Genomic DNA, 16089 nt, shown 5'->3' with positions numbered 1-16089 from the left:
GACATTTACGCCCCTTCATACAAGAGCAAACTCATCAAGTCCCAAACAGCCCAGAGATCCCCCCCAACCCAATTCCTCCTCCCTTAGAAGGCATATGAACCAAAGAAGGCAAAGGTTCCAGAGAAGGAAACCATCCGCTTCTCAGCCTTCTGCCTTGGACCTGTCCATCTTCAAGCAGCAATTTTGACATGTTGGTCAAGGGTCTGAATTACCATCCTCATCCTCTCCCACTGCACCTGCCCCCCTCCCTCCACCCCTCCCAGGTGACCGCCTTCACCACTTCATGCGGTCTTGGGAGTTGATCACTATGGACAAGTGGATCTTGGAGATTGTCTCCACAGATTACGCAATCCACTTCGAACTTCCACCAACCACCCCCATTCCTCATCCCTCTGCAGGGACCCCACTCATGAGAGTGTACTGTGTCAAGAAATAAGTGTTCTCTTATGTTGGGGAGCTATAAAACCAGTCCCCATGCAGCACAGAGGTTTTATTCAAGGTACTTCCTGGTACCAAAAAAGAGTGGAGACTGGAGACCCATCCTAGACCTGTGACTACTCCACACGTATGTAAAGGTGTAGAAATTCAAAATGGTGATGCCCACAGTAGAGGATAATTCCCTCACTAGAGGAAGGGGATTGGTTTCCAGTCCTCGACACTCAAGATGTGTATTTCCCCATTGCTATCTACCCATCCCACAAATGATTCCTTCGTTTTATTGTTGGCCAGAATCACTTCCAATATTGAGTGCTCTCCTTAGATCTGTCATCTGCCCCAGGGTCTTTTCGAAGGTCATGTTGGTGGTAGCAGCCTAACTCCACAAGAAAGATATTTTCGTATTCCCTTGCCTAGATAATTGGTTACTAAAAGGCTGCTCCATAGAGATGGTGTCTTGGGTAACTTCCAAGGCCATAGACCTCTTCCTCCAATTGGGTCTACAACTGAATATACATAAATCCACATTGACCCCAGTACAGAGCCTAGAGTTCACAGGGGCACATTTCGATTCAGTGACAGCAAGAGCCTACCTTCCTCAGCACAGGTTCATGGCCCCCTCCAACATAGCGAACATGATTCAACTCAGTCCACACACCATGGTCAGGAACTGCATTCAATTACTGGGCCACATGGCGGCCATGACCTTTGTGACAGAGCATGCCTGACTTAGAATATGCTGCCTCCATGGATGGCTCAGAACCATTTATTTGCCCACCAAACAGTCTACATATGCTCCTTTGTGTACCTGCCTTCGTGAAACAATACCTTGATTGGTGGAAGAACCATCACAACGTGTGCACAGGAGTTCCTTTCACATATCCTTCCCCTACAGTCATTATAATGACAGACGCCTCTCTGCTAGGCTGGGGAGTGCATCTAGACGCTTAGGTGATCCAAGGCAAGTGGACGTCGCAGGAGACGACGCTACCTATCAGTCTCCTGGAACTCAAGGCAGTCAGATATGCTTATCTCTGATTCCTACCACTAATAAAAGGAAAGCACATAAAAATCATGATGGACAATATATCATGCATGTTTTACATCAGCTGCCTGGGAGGAGCCAGATCTCCCTCCCTTTATAATGAGGCACTCAAACTTTGCATACAAACCCAGATTACTGTCACAGCAGCCTGTCTCCCAGGTATCCAGAATGTGACTGCAGATGCACTCAGCCGACAATTCTTCCAAGACCATGAATGGGAAATAGATCCCACATATTCCACCAATGGGGCACCCCCCAGATAGATCTTTTTGCCACAGAGGCAAACAAAAAATGCACCCACTTCTGCTCAAAGACGGATTGGGCCACCAATCCTTAGGGGATGTTTTTCAACTTCAGTGGTCGTCAAACCTACCATGTACATTCCCGCCGACTCCCCTAATAGCCAAGAGAGAGACAGGGCCAGAGTCATCCTAATAGCCCCCCACATGGCCCAGGCAAACGTTGTTTTCTTACTTCCTACAGCTACCTTCCTTGCCCTCCGATCATTCTTCGCAACACTCCCCACCTCCCTCTCCCACTAGCACAGGAGGATTCTTCACTCCAATCTCCAGACACTTCATCTCAAAGCGTGGTTAATTTGATGGCTCACGGGGTAGAGACAACCTGTTCAGACAATGTAAAAAGAGTGCTACTAGACAGCGGGAAACAACCTGCTTGCTATACGTATTGTCAGAAATGGTCTCCTTTTGCCTGTTGGTGTGGCTGTAGACAGCTTTCACCAATGGACTGCATCACTTCCAGATATACTAGACTGCACCTAAGCCCTAAACATTTTTGGTTTGTCAATGAGCTCAATAAGAGTCCACCTGGCAGCCATCATGACCTTTCACCCCTGTATAGGGGGCTAGTCCATCTTTATCCACCTGACCATAACAAGGTTTCTCAAAGGGCTGGGAAACCTCTACCCACCAGTCCAGTGTCCACCTCCAATATGGGGCCTCAACCTGGTGCTTAAATGCCTCACAAGACCACCCTTTGAACCTCCTGGCTTCTTGCTTGCTACTCCATTTGTCTATGAAGACAGCATTCCTGATAGCCATCACGTCAGCGCAATGGGTTGGTGAACTAGGGACCCCGACTGCATACAGCCCATTCACAGTGTTTTTTAAGGATAAAGGTCATGCTTTGACCTCACTCCAAATGTTTACCTACGATCTCTTCTGCATTTTACATCAGTCAGACCACTCACTTCCCTGACTTCTACCCCATCAGCATATGAATCCCCAGGACGCAATACTACATACCCTGTATGTCAGAAGAGCTCTGACCTCCTATCTAGACAGAACAAAACTCTTCAGAAAGACCGAGAAGATATTCATCTTTTGCACACACATCAAAGGGTTCTGCAATCTCCAGCCAGAGACTTTCCAAATGGATTTCAGACTGCATCCAAGAAGATTTCAGACTCTTATAACCGATCTCATAACATTGAGCCACTCTCACTCATATGCACCCATTTGACAAGGTCCATTGCCACTTCCATGGCCTTCCTCAAAAACGTACCGATCATTGAAATATGCAAAGCTGCCACCTGGGCTTCTGTGCATGCATTCTCTGAACACTATGCAATCACCCACAACTCTGCCTCCGATATGATATTTGGCTTGACTGTACTCTCTGCTGTACTGGATTCGACTCCAAAGCCCCTTCCACCTTAGATGGTACTGCTCAGTAATCACCTATAGTGGTGCACCCTTAGGGACACTACTAGAAGAAGAAGAAGAAATGGGTTACTCATCCTGTGCAATAACTGGTTCTTTGAGATGTGTCCCCCTATAGGTGCTCCACCACTTGCCCTCCTTTCCATCTGCTTCAGAGCTCTCTGCTATGGGGCTTCATGGTAGAGAAGGAACTGAAGGCAGTTCACCCGTGCAGTGCTATATAACGACGGGATGGGGCACAAGACTGACTGTCACGCAAGCATGGGACGAACAGACGCTGCTATGAGAACTCTCTAATCAAAGGTGTGGGAGGCTCTGTCACACCTAAGAGTGGAGCACCCATAGGGGGACACATCTTGAAGAACCACAGTTACTGCACAAGGTGAGCAGCCATTTTTTGTTTGTCATAAAGGACACAGGGCCCTATTCATAGCTTGTAAATTGCAGATATAAGTGGTAATACCAGGTTAATACCTCTGCTGTGAAGGAGCCCACCCAGGTCTGGAATGAATATGGGATACGTTCTGCCATCTTACACAGGTAGAATGTGTGGGATCCTTTAATTGGATTGCAGTGCACTGACACACAGTCTCTTGCTGATACGTGCTCTCTTCTGTTCTATTTCAGAAAATCTCTCATCTGATTCAGCTCTCTCCAGCCCAAGTGCCCTGAATTCCCCGGGGCTGGGGATTGAGGGCTTGAACCGTAGGAGGAAGAAACGCACCAGCATAGAGACCAACATACGTGTGGCCTTAGAGAAGAGTTTTCTGGAGGTCAGTGAATCAGTTGCTCTACTCAGCCAATTTGTAATAAAGAAGAATAGTGGCTTTGCTCAAGAACATGTCCATTAAGGTGAAAAGAATTCTGCAGCTAGGAGTTTCACTAAGCAGACATTGTAAGATATGCAATGATTGTTATGGATACAATATAAGAAATAATATATTTAAGATGCATATTAAACATAATAGACATTAAATATTTAAATTAGTATATCTTCAATCTGTGTCTGTCATCTAGTTGTTGGAACGGGGGACTGGGAGTCAGAACTCTTCAGTTCTCATCCCTCATGTTCTGTCGCAGATTTGCTGTGATACCTTAGGCAAATCATATAATCGCTCTGCCTCTGTTTCCTCAGATATAAAACAAGGTTTGTAAAATCCTCAACTGAAAAGCACAATATAAGTTCGCTGTTGTGTGCATCTGCTGATATCTTTAGCTGTGTTGGTCTGTGTGTTCATACATTTGCAGGTGTATCAATCTGTATGTTGTGGGCAGATTGTTCCTGTCAAAGGGTGGGGAAATCTGTAGTGAGTTGTGAAAGTGTATTGCAAAACAGTTACAACAGATCTGTCACAGGGTGTACTTGCCCTATAGCGCTTCCACTGGCCAAGTGTGGTGCTGTAGTTGCTCCGTCAGTTTCCCCTAATGTCATCAACAAGTTCAATGAAGCTTTACATAGGAAACAATACCTCTACTGAGAGGTCTGTTTATTAACCAAAGGCTCAATGAAAATACAAGCAAAACTTCACTCCACTTCTGGATCCACCATTCCCCTACAGCAAGGTTCTGTCGGCTGAACTCCTTTCCTTGGAGTTAGACTTCTTGACGCTATCTGGGAATAATCCTTCCCCAGAGCCAGAGGTCTGTGGCTATCTGTCAACTGCACCTCTTTTCTGGGGCAACATGTAGTTGGGCTTCCTGCCACTGTTTGGGAGCTCCCTGTCCCTCAGACCATGCCTTCCAGGCCCCTGGCTCTGTTGAGCTCTCTGAGGAAAATAGCTCTCATGAAGCTTTCTGTCTCTAGGAGCCAACCCTTTATCGTTCTCATTAATTAGCTGCCAACCAACCACCAAGGGATTTAATTACCTACAAGCAACTAAATTAGCTCATTCTCCCTTACAGGAGCCTGTCATGAGTAGTCTGGTCCCTGACTTCCCTTCAAGGCCCAGCCCCCATGAGAGTATCATTTCGCGAGAGGCTCAGAGAGGGCCATACTTAGGCAATCTTTCAATCCACTTAGTAAAGTGTATGTACCAAGGAAAGGGGAATAGTAAATATTGTACCAAGCAGAATGATCTGTATTCACCTAATTTTAATAAATTAAAAAATGGAAGTGCTGTCCCATTGGCTCTTGGTGCTCTGTTTCCCCTTAGTTTCTTACTCAAGGATATCAAGCAGTGGATTAAGCCATGACATTGTGCACACCAGGAAGGGGGAAAGGAAAGGAAATAAGTGTCTGTGTACTTGGGAAAGGCGGAAAGAGAACCAAACATCATTTATGTTTAGACTCTTAGTTGACTATATGTAACTTTGGTAATTTAAGTACTGTAGTCACAGTACAGTGCAGGATAAATTAGAGTCCAAGTCTCACCTCTGCAGGTGCCTCCTGAACATCATTTTGTTGTGCTCTTGGTGCAGACAACTTGCAGATCATCTGATCATCACTGATGCTAGCCCTTTTTATCTCCCCCTTCCCCATGAGATGATAAAAGACTCTCCCCTTACTGCAAGGTCTCAGGCTTCATCCCTGGCTTTCTGCCTTGCCAAAATTATGGTTATTCCCTTCTCTCTGAAAGGACATGTTTAGGGCACATGTCGGGTGCATAGCAGAGCTTCACTTTGCTGGACCTCCTCTGGCCCAGGGTCCCTTAGAGTCCCTAGGCAAGTGGTGTAGGTTAGTGCAGGCCCAAGGTATCTCGCACTAACGATGGGGCTGGCATAGACCAGCCCCCATGTCAGGGAGCAGTAAGTGGCACCCCGTCTGCTTGAACCCAAAAGAGAAACTAGCTCAGGAAGTGCTAGAGGAAACATCCATGTTCAGTAGCAGTCATGTTGGGAAAGTGTAGTAAGGAGGCATTTCAGGGAGAAGGCTTACTCCTGACAAAGCAGAAGAGGTTTTGGGTGCAACTTATAGTATGTCTACACTTATCTCCGGGTCCGACGGCAGGCAATCGGTGTTCTGGGATCGATGATCCCGGATCGATCCCGGAAGTGCTCGCCGTCAACGCCGGTACTCCAGCTCAGCGAGAGGAGTACGCGGAGTCGACGGGGGAGCCTGCCTGCAGCGTCTGGACCCGCGGTAAATTCGGACTAAGGTACTTCGAATTCAGCTACGTTATTAACGTAGCTGAATTTGCGTACCTTAGTCCAAAGTGGGGGGGTAGTGTGGACCAGGCCTTAGAGGAAGGAGCATTTGGGGAGCTGGGCGAGAACTGTAAAATGACAAACTTGGGAGTTGGCAGCTAGGAAGAAAAAACGGTCTGTTTAGTTGGGGAGGGGCTGGATGAGAAGAAGGGAGTTCTGAGTGTTGGGGATGCTGAACAAGAAGGAAGGGTCCATCTGAGATTAGGGGATTGGGAGGATGGTCCATCAGGTCCCACTTTTGCGTAATCCTTTCCTGACAACATCTGCTTTGATAAAACAGGAAGGCCTATTCCAGTTATATGTAATTCCTTCCTCCAGTTCTTTAGTTTAGAATCCTGCTATGCTGGACACATAATGCAACACTCATCAAAGTAATTTCCATGATTTTCAAATATTTCTCATTTTTCAGAACCAAAAGCCTACCTCGGAGGAGATCACCCTGATAGCTGACCAGCTGAACATGGAGAAGGAGGTGATCCGCGTTTGGTTCTGTAACCGGCGCCAGAAGGAGAAAAGGATCAACCCACCCAGTAGTGGTGGAACCAGCAGCTCTCCCATCAAAGCAATTTTCCCTTGCCCAACCTCACTGGTAAGAATCAAGAAATGAAGATGGCTCAGCACATTGGAAAAGATCAGCCACTCCTCTCCTCCTGCCAATAATGGGAATTACACACATTTTTCATCTGCTCTGTGCAGCAGACTTGTGTTCACAAATGTAACTGAGATACTTAATTGGCATTTTCAATACTATATTTACTGGTTCCCACTGTGTACTATAAACAAAAGGTAAATGTTACAAATCAGCCAGTGTGAATGCATTATTTAAATGCCCAAACTGAACTCCTAACTTGATCTGGAAGTAATTCACAACTGACTGAATACAACTCACAAAGATGCAGTTTATATTACTGCTTTGGACATATGCTAAGAAATCATAATTCATGTTTGAATTCTTTTCCAGATTGGCGTACTCATCCAAACTCCTTTCTGTAAAAGGAAAAAAATGCTACCCAGTTCCACCCTTTCCATCTTGTTCCAGTCACATTAATGCATTGAATCAGCAATAGATCCTATCAGTTTTTAGGCAGTAGTTGGCAGACTAAGTCACCCAAACCTGATTCTACTATTTTTGTCCCTTTTGGGCAGGGTTAATGTATATCAAAGTGAAAAAAGAGTTTAGCTAATCTTTGTAACTCATATTCTAAACCTTATATTTGGCTAAGGTAAACACAAACTTACTGAAAACGTAAGTAAACAAAGTGCATTCATCAAGGTTCCTTGAGCTCCACGCCACCATTGTTCAGGGAGGTCTGTTGTTAACTGGAGATGGTAGCTGTGCTTCTGATAATATGAAGTCTGTGGATTTCATGTAGCCTCTAGCTAGTCTATTCTACATATGATTTCATACTGCCCTCATCACTGTAGTATCTGAGCACCATCCAGCAGTGTATTAAATGTCATGACTAACATCTGTCATGTGTGGTTTGTTCTTTTTGTCATCCTCTCCTCAGGGATGAAATTGTGTGTGCAGTGTAATGTAGTTGTTTTAGAAGGGGTTTTCTTCTGGTTTTGTACATGTTGCTGTGTATTTATGTTAGAGAAGGCAAGGTGGAAGACGTGCACGTTGCACTTGGAGCAGAAGGTGGTGAGGTTTGTGATGGTTTTAGTTCCTGTGGGAGTTCATTCCACAGTCTCAGACAAGCCCTTGAGAAAATTCTGTTGCCTGCAACCACAAGTTTTACCTTGTGGGGTAAAGTTACATTATGCCTGAGGAGTCGAAGTGTCAACCCTGGTTTTTCATCTGGGAGTTTTAGGCACTATTGTAGATATGTTGGGCCCAGGCCAGTGAGAGCCTTGAAGATAAGGATCAAGACCTTGAACTTGACTCTGTGTTCTATAGGAATCCAGTGTAGAGCATGGTGGACAGGTTTGATGTGCTCACAGTAGCCTGTGTTGATGAGAAGATGTGCTGCAGCTTTAGCTGGATTTTTTTTTGTTCATAGTATGTTAGAGCAAAATGCTAACAGGTTCATCCTTCTCCAACCTAGTTTTAAACATGTCAAGCGACCGTAATCACTTCCTTTAAGAGAATATTCATCAATCTTACAGATTTCCCTATTAGAAAGATTTCCTGATAATTTACATACATTTTATTTTGTTTAGTGCTATCTCTTATTCTTATTTTGGGTTGTCCAAGAGGGTATAACTGATGATAACTTTTCCTCATTGATGTATATATGCTTCATATACTTATAGACAATTAGCATGTCTTGGATGCACATACATACACTTCTAGTCCTTGATATGGATATTTGATTTTTAGTCTTTCCTAATAAATCAATCCCTCCAGCCAATTAATCACATTGATTGATTTTCTCTGAATTCCCTTCAGTTTATTTATAGCTTTCTTCCATTAAGTTGTCCAGAAGTAAAGGCAGTTCATTTCATTTGAATGCTCTGAAAGAGGTCCTTCAAACCAAGGAAATACACAAAAGTTCAGATAATTTGGTCGATAAAGGTGAAACAAGACACTACGGTAAAACACCTATACGACAAATTAGGCTAGGATGCATTGGTGCGTGGAGTGCCTTCAATCAGAGGAAGTGAATTGGAGCTTGAGAAGTATCAGAAAAAGCATGTACAACGATTTTTTTGGGTCCCCTAAGTTTCCTCTCTCTGAGAGAGTCTCCTTGAACACTTGCCTCTTGTTAAATGAGGATATTTGAAAATCCTGAGATGCTGCATGTTGATGGTTAGTTCCTGATGAACCACCACTCAGCTATTGGGACAGTATGTGTGTGGTGGGTTTGCTGCTGTTCGTTGTCAGGTCCGTGAGTGGAGCAAATGTCACTAATGTGGTCCCAGACTCTGCTTGTTGAAGCACTAAAGCAATTGAATGAAATTTTTAAAAGTGTATAGCATTTCCCATTCTCATCTTCGGTTGAGGATGAGGAGATAAGAACCCAAGTCAGGTAACTCTTTTCCTTCTTATGAGTTGCACAGTTATGTTCTCTTCTAACCTCTAGGTGGCAACCACGCCAAGCCTTGTGACAAGCAGTGCAGCTACTACTCTGACTGTCAACCCTGTGCTCCCTCTAACTAGTGCTGCTGTCACTAGTCTGTCAGTCACAGGTAAGATATAACCCAAGCTGCATCAGCACAGCAGGTTTTTCAGAAAACTCCTGCAGTCAGGGATAACCAATTCAGATAATAGCATGGAAGTCCAGTGGATTACTGGTGGCGTCTACATATCAAACAGATAAAGATTTTAAGGTCAACAATCTTTTGAGATTTTTGATGTTCCTGTGTTGCAGTCTAAAATCTCTGTAGAGAACTGGCTCTTGGATTTGCTGTATCCTTGTAAGACATGTTGTATAGGATTCTCAGATGCCCATAACCTGCCTAGCTGAAGGTGAAAAATAGAGAACAAAAGAAGTGCTTTGTGGGGAGCAAAGGATTCTCTGGGAACTCACAAATATAGCTTAGGTATACAGGTGCAAAGAAACAATACGGAGGATTTCCCTACTCGCTGCCCAGATACTCAATTTGACTTCAGTCTGATTTCCTTCCTCTCATCTCACTCTCACCTTGCCCTTTTAAACATTTTAATCAAAAAGCAATTCAGTGCTGATGGAAGACTCTGGACTGACAGTCCTAGAGAGTGAAGTCCTCTGTTTTGCCACTGAAATGACAGTGTGGGCAACTGCCATGCAAGCTTCCGTTACACTGCCCTGCCAATGTGCCTCAGTCCTATGTTGGAGTAATTCATTTTTCATGGCTGTTCAGTCTGGCCTCTCTGCTGAGACCAGCACCCCCTGGTGACCTAGAAGCGAAAGGCACTCCCATTATCCACCTGAGCCACCCAGCCTCCTCCTGAAGAGACCGTTGTGATCTGAGATCCACATTCACCAGTCCCCCTCTCTTGAATTCACTGTGCCCTTCAGTCCCACAGAGACATGTCTGTCTCACTTCCTCTTTCCTATGCTGTCCAGTCCGGGTGGTAGAGGTTTCTGTTCAGGCATGCCTGCGCTTTGCACTGTTCTAACTGGAATCCTCCTTCCAGGCACAACAGAAACCACCTCCAACAACACAGCAACCGTGATCTCTACAGCACCTCCAGCTTCCTCAGCAGTGACTTCACCCTCTCTGAGTCCTTCCCCTTCTGCCTCAGCCTCCACTTCCGAGGCATCCAGTGCCAGTGAGACCAGCACAACACAGACAACCTCTACTCCCTTGTCCTCCCCTCTTGGGACCAGCCAGGTGATGGTGACGGCATCAGGGTTGCAAACAGCGGCAGCAGCCGCACTACAAGGCGCTGCACAGTTGCCTGCAAATGCAAGTCTCGCTGCCATGGCTGCTGCAGCAGGACTAAACCCAGGCTTGATGGCACCCTCACAGTTTGCAGCTGGGTAAGGATTGTCTTTGCATTTTAGATGATAAATGAAGAAAATAGCAATACTTAGAATTATTGGGCTCTGTTCATCATGATTTTTTAATACTGTGTTTTGCACTTTAGCATCTTTCACCTACACCTCTCAAAGGGTTTACAAATACTAATGGATTAAGCCCTGCAACACCCCTATAGGGATGTTATCCCCATTTTATAGATGAGGAAGGTTTAGTGACTTGATCAGTCATACATTAAGTCAGTGGCCGAGCTGGGTGTAGAGCCAAGGAGCTCTGACTACTATTTCCTTGCTGTAGCCATTAAACTACACTACCCATGCTGCTAACTTTAAATTGAATTGGCATCTTAGAGTCCCTTCATTCCCCTATGTTCAGTTCTGTTCCTTTGGACCGAGAGCGAGATGGAGAACACCTGAATATTTATTGGAAATCATTCTGTTGACGCTGTGTGACTAAAAAAATATTGCTGTAAATGCTTTGTAGTTCTTTCAGTTTCTCTTTATTCTCATTTCCTTCCGATAGCTCTCTAAAGAGTTGCAGTGTCCTAAGAAGTCACTTTGAGTGTAATTCACAGCAGTAATACACTACAATTTGTGCTTTTTGGGTGCCTGTTCTTCAGGCTTGTTGTTAAGCACAGTGTTGAAAGGCAACTGTGAAGGGTTTATCCAAGACCACATTGTGGTATGAGAGAAATTAAAATACTACAGGAAAGGTTTAAAAAATCAGACCCTTGAATTCTACCTTCTTTCTCTGTATGATGGTCTCTGAATAGTAACACAACCTCCCTTGACCTGTCTCCTGTCCTATTTTCTTGGTATCACAGAGGTGCCTTACTCAGTCTCAATCCAGGGACGCTAGGCGGTGCTCTCAGCCCAGCTCTGATGAGCAACAGTACACTGGCAACTATTCAAGGTTAGTAAAATTCCTTTTAATATATAACTGATTTTGTTACTTGTGTGTTTTACTCACCAAAAAAAGAGAGGCAACATTCCTGAACTCCAACATTCAGTAGTCAGGGACAGAAGCTTTACAAAGATGGCACAGAGATTTTTTTTTAGAATTGTGAATGGTAAGATATAAAGTTGGGAGGCAGGTTAGGACAGTATACAATCTCAGGGATTTGGTGGTGACGTTAAGGAAGAATGTGGTGCGGGGAGTGGGTGGGTGCTGCATTAGTTTTGCTCCCCTCCCTCAGTGGACATGGAGGGACAATTTTAACAGGCTGTTTAGAGATCTACTTTTTACAGCTCATTTAGCAGATGCTTTAGTGTAGTTGCCTTGATCGAGGCCGATAGCAGAACAGTTCAGAGAACAAGAAACCTGAACACACAGATCCAAGATAGACTTTCAAAATGTGTATCTAAAGTCCTTAATTAGGAGCTATAAATCCATAAAATAAGGAGTTAATTCCTTTTTTAAATGTCTAAGTGAGTGGCCTGATTTTTTTGGTGTGTGGAGCATCCAGCAATTTCCATTGACTTTACTGAGAACCATTTGGGTACTTATCACCTCTGAAAATCAGGCCATTTATTTATCAACTAAATTTAGCTATTCAGTTAAAAAAAAAAAAAATCTTGTACCAAGTGCACAAAGAGCAGAGAAGAATGTTACTTTGAGGGCAGATTTCATGGCAAAAAAGTGTGAGGTCAGTCTAATGAGACAATTCACTTAACAGCAGGATACCAAGGGAGGAAAGATAACTTTTGAAGTGGTAATGAGAGTGGTCTATTTCAGACAGTTACTCACACCTTCTTGTCAACAGTAGGGGGAAATTAGTATTGGGGAAAATAGGTTTAGGTTTTGTAATGACCCAAGCACTCCCAGTCTTTATTCAGGCTTAATCTGATAGTGTCCAGTTTGCAAATTAATTCCAGTTCTGCAGTTTCACGTTGGAGTCTGTTTTTGAAGTTTTTTTGTTGAAGAATTGCCACTTTTAGGTCTGTTATTGAGTGACCAGAGAGATTGAAGTGTTCTCCTACTGGTTTTTGCATGTTATGATTCCTAATGTCAGATTTGTGTAGACACTGTCCGGTTTGGCCAGTGTACATGGCAGAGGGGCATTGCTGGCACATGATGGCATATATCACATTGGTAGATGTGCAGGTGAACAAGCCCCTGATGGTGTGGCTAATGTGATTAGGTCCTATGATAGTGTCCCTTGAATAGATATGTGGACAGAGTTGGCACCGGGGTTTGTTGCAGGGTTTGGTTCCTGGGTTGGTGTTTTTGTTGTGTGGTGTGTAGTTGCTGGTGAGTATTTGCTTCAGGTTGGGGGGGTTGTCTGTAAGCGAGGACTGGCCTGCCTCCCAAGGTCTGTGAGAGTGAGGGATCATTTTCCAGGATAGGTTGTCGATCGTGAATAATGCGCTGGAGAGGTTTTAGCTGGGGGCTGTAGGTGACGGCTAGTGGCGTTCTGTTACTTTCTTTGTTGGGCCTGTTTTGTAGTAGGTGAGTTCTGGGTACCCTTCTGGCTCTGTCAATCTGTTTCTTCACTTCACCAGGTGGGTATTGTAATTTTAAGAACGCTTGATAGAGATCCTGTAGGTCTTTGCCTCTGTCTGAGGGATCAGAGCAAATGCGGTTGTATCTTAGAGCTTGGCTGTAGACAATGGATCGTGTGATGTGGTCTGGATGAAAGCTTGAGGCATGTAGGTAATTATAGCTGTCAGTAGGCTTCCGGTATAGGGTGGTGTTTATCTGACCATCGCTTATTAGCACTGTAGTGCTTAGGAAGTGAACCTCTTGTGTGGACTAGTCCAGCCTGAAGTTGATGGTGGGGTGGAAATTGTTGAAATATTGGTGGAATTCCTCAAGGGCCTCCTTCCCATGGGTCCAGATGATGAAGATGTCATCAGTGTAGCGCAAGTAGAGTAGGGGCGTGAGGGGACGAGAGCTTAGGAAGCGTTGTTCTAAGTCAGCCATAAAAATGTTGGCATACTGTGGGGCCATGCGGGTACCCATAGCAGTCCCGCTGGCTTGAAGGTATAAATTGTCCCCAAATCTGAAATAGTTGTGGGTGAGGACAAAGTCACAAAGTTCAGCCACCAGGTTTGCCGTGATGGTATCGGGGATGCTGTTCCTGATGGCTTGTAGTCCATCTTTGTGTGGAATGTTCTTGTAGAGAGCTTCTACATCCATAGTGGCTAGGATGTTTTTTTCTGGAAGATCACCAATGGATTGTAGTTTCCTCAGGAAGTCAGTGGTGTCTCGAAGATAGCTGGGAGTGCTGGTAGCATAGGGCCTGAGGAGAGAGTCTACATAGCCAGATAATCCTGCTGTCAGGGTGCCAATGCCTGAGATGATGGGGCGTCCAGGGTTACCAGGTTTATGGATTTTGGGTAGCAGATAGAATACGCCAGGTAGAGGCTCTAGGGGTGTGTCAGTGTAGATTCGTTCCTGTGCTGCTTTAGGGAGTTTCTTGAGCAGGTGGTGTAGTTTCTTTTGGTAATCCTCAGTGGGGTCAGAGGGTAATGGCCTGTAGAATGTGGCGTCAGAGTTGTCTAGCAGCCTTTTGTTCGTATTCCGACCTATTCATGATGACTACAGCACCCCCTTTGTCAGCCTTTTTTGTTATGATGTCAGAGTTGTTTCTGAGGCTGTGGATTGCATTGTGTTTTGCATAGCTGAGGTTATGGGGCAAGTAATGTTGCTTTTCCACAGTTTCAGCTCGTGCATGTCAGCAGAAGCACTCTATGTAGAAATACTGTAGTGGCTCCCATTCTGTGTGAATACGTGCTACACCCCTTTTCGCTTCTAGGTTCCTTGAATAGGCCTTTCTCTGGCCAGTAGGATGGAGCAGTGTGTCCCCACTTAGGTCCTGATCCAAAGCACATTGAAGTCAATGGAAAGACTCCCTTCAGTTTCAATTGGTTTTGGATCAGTCCCTTAGAGCCATTTCAATTTCTGCAAAATCTTATCCAGTGCTCTCAGGGAGCTTTCTCTCAATAAGTACTGGCTCCTGTTATAGGGTGACAGAACAGTGGAGGGCAGTTTCCCTGGTGCCAGACATTTCACCCTGTGCTTATGCTTTGAGTACATTCAGATGGGAAATTCTGAGAACAATCAGATGACTCGTGCTTGGGTTTATATTTTTAAGATTTCAAAGTATTCAGTGAGATGCCTTTAATTTTTATTCTAGATAGGAACTTTATTTTTATATTTTTACAAAAATTAGAAACAGCTTGTGCTTAGCTTCAGCTGCTCAGCCTTTGCCAGCCAAAATCCAACTGCAGCTGATCTGGGTAGTGTGAAGTGATGCTCCAAAAACATCTGGTACCACATGGTTGAATTATGCCACATGCTTGCGCAGTTACTTAGCTGTGTGAGGTTGACAACAAACAGTTACTGTAGAACAGATCCTGGTTTTTCAGAAGCAGATAAAAGCAGTTTTTTGCAGATAGTCTGAAAATGAGTTAGGATTATACACTATATAATGCATTAAAATATTTCATAACATCTATTCTTTTCTTTTATGTGACATATCTTGTTAAAACAAACTCTGGAATACTTTTATATAGAGAAATGTGTTAGGGAGATATAGGTAAAAATGAATAGCAAAAAACTTTTCGACCCTTCTCTATTCTTTTGGGATAGTGAGAGGATCCTCCCTCTTACGTGCTTAGTTCTGCCAGCCTCGATAATGCCAAATCCCATTTTCAACTGATTTCTGAATATTTTTATGTTGGGTTGAAGCAAGAGGAAGGAACCTTTAGTCATGGGAAGAAGGTTATGCTCATAAGAGGGAAAACTAAAGTTCTGTTGCACTTTGCTGCATTCCTTTGTGCTGTTAATGCTAATGTTCTCTTCCCTGCACTTTTCTCCCTTTTTAGCTCTTGCATCTGGTGGCTCTCTTCCAATAACATCACTGGATGCAACTGGGAACTTGGTGTTTGCCAATGCTGGAGGTACTCCTAACATCGTCACTGCCCCGTTGTTCCTGAACCCTCAGAACCTTTCTCTGCTCACCAGCAACCCAGTTAGCTTGGTCTCTGCAGCTGCCGCCTCCGCAGGGGCCTCTGGACCAGTCGCCAGCCTTCATGCCACCTCCACCTCAGCTGAGTCCATCCAGAACTCTCTCTTCACAGTGGCCTCTGCCAGTGGGGCCACTTCCACCACCACTACTGCCTCCAAGGCACAGTGAGCCGGGCTGAGCTGTGCTACCACCAGCCTGTTTCACTCTGCAGTGGGATTGGCTGCCAGCTGGGTTTATAAACTGAAAAATGTGATCGGCTTCCTCTCGCCATGTTGCTGGGGACAAGGGAGAGAGACGGAAAATATAAAAACAAAACAGGAAGGATTTAAAGCTGGGACAGACATTTGCCTAATTTTATAATAAACACTGTCTTTTCAGGATCGCTTCATGGATCGGAGAGCTTT

The 16089-nt window shown here is 44.6% G+C and overlaps 1 protein-coding gene across 1 annotated transcript in view; it reads left to right on the top strand.

The window, feature by feature from the left end:
• The window catches only part of POU2F1 (POU class 2 homeobox 1), a 102755-nt gene extending 86666 nt beyond the window's left edge, over window positions 1–16089 (top strand). Inside the window, exons 11-16 of the mRNA XM_065408319.1 lie at window positions 3790–3935; window positions 6716–6895; window positions 9333–9438; window positions 10370–10715; window positions 11537–11625; window positions 15543–16089. Coding sequence (XP_065264391.1) covers window positions 3790–3935; window positions 6716–6895; window positions 9333–9438; window positions 10370–10715; window positions 11537–11625; window positions 15543–15853 — 1178 coding nt within the window. The 3' untranslated portion in view covers window positions 15854–16089. The remainder of the gene's footprint in view (window positions 1–3789; window positions 3936–6715; window positions 6896–9332; window positions 9439–10369; window positions 10716–11536; window positions 11626–15542) is intronic.

This window comes from Emys orbicularis, chromosome 1 (genome assembly GCF_028017835.1).
Source record: "Emys orbicularis isolate rEmyOrb1 chromosome 1, rEmyOrb1.hap1, whole genome shotgun sequence".
Lineage (NCBI taxonomy): Eukaryota > Metazoa > Chordata > Testudines > Emydidae > Emys > Emys orbicularis.
This window is presented reverse-complemented; position numbering and strand designations above follow the sequence as displayed.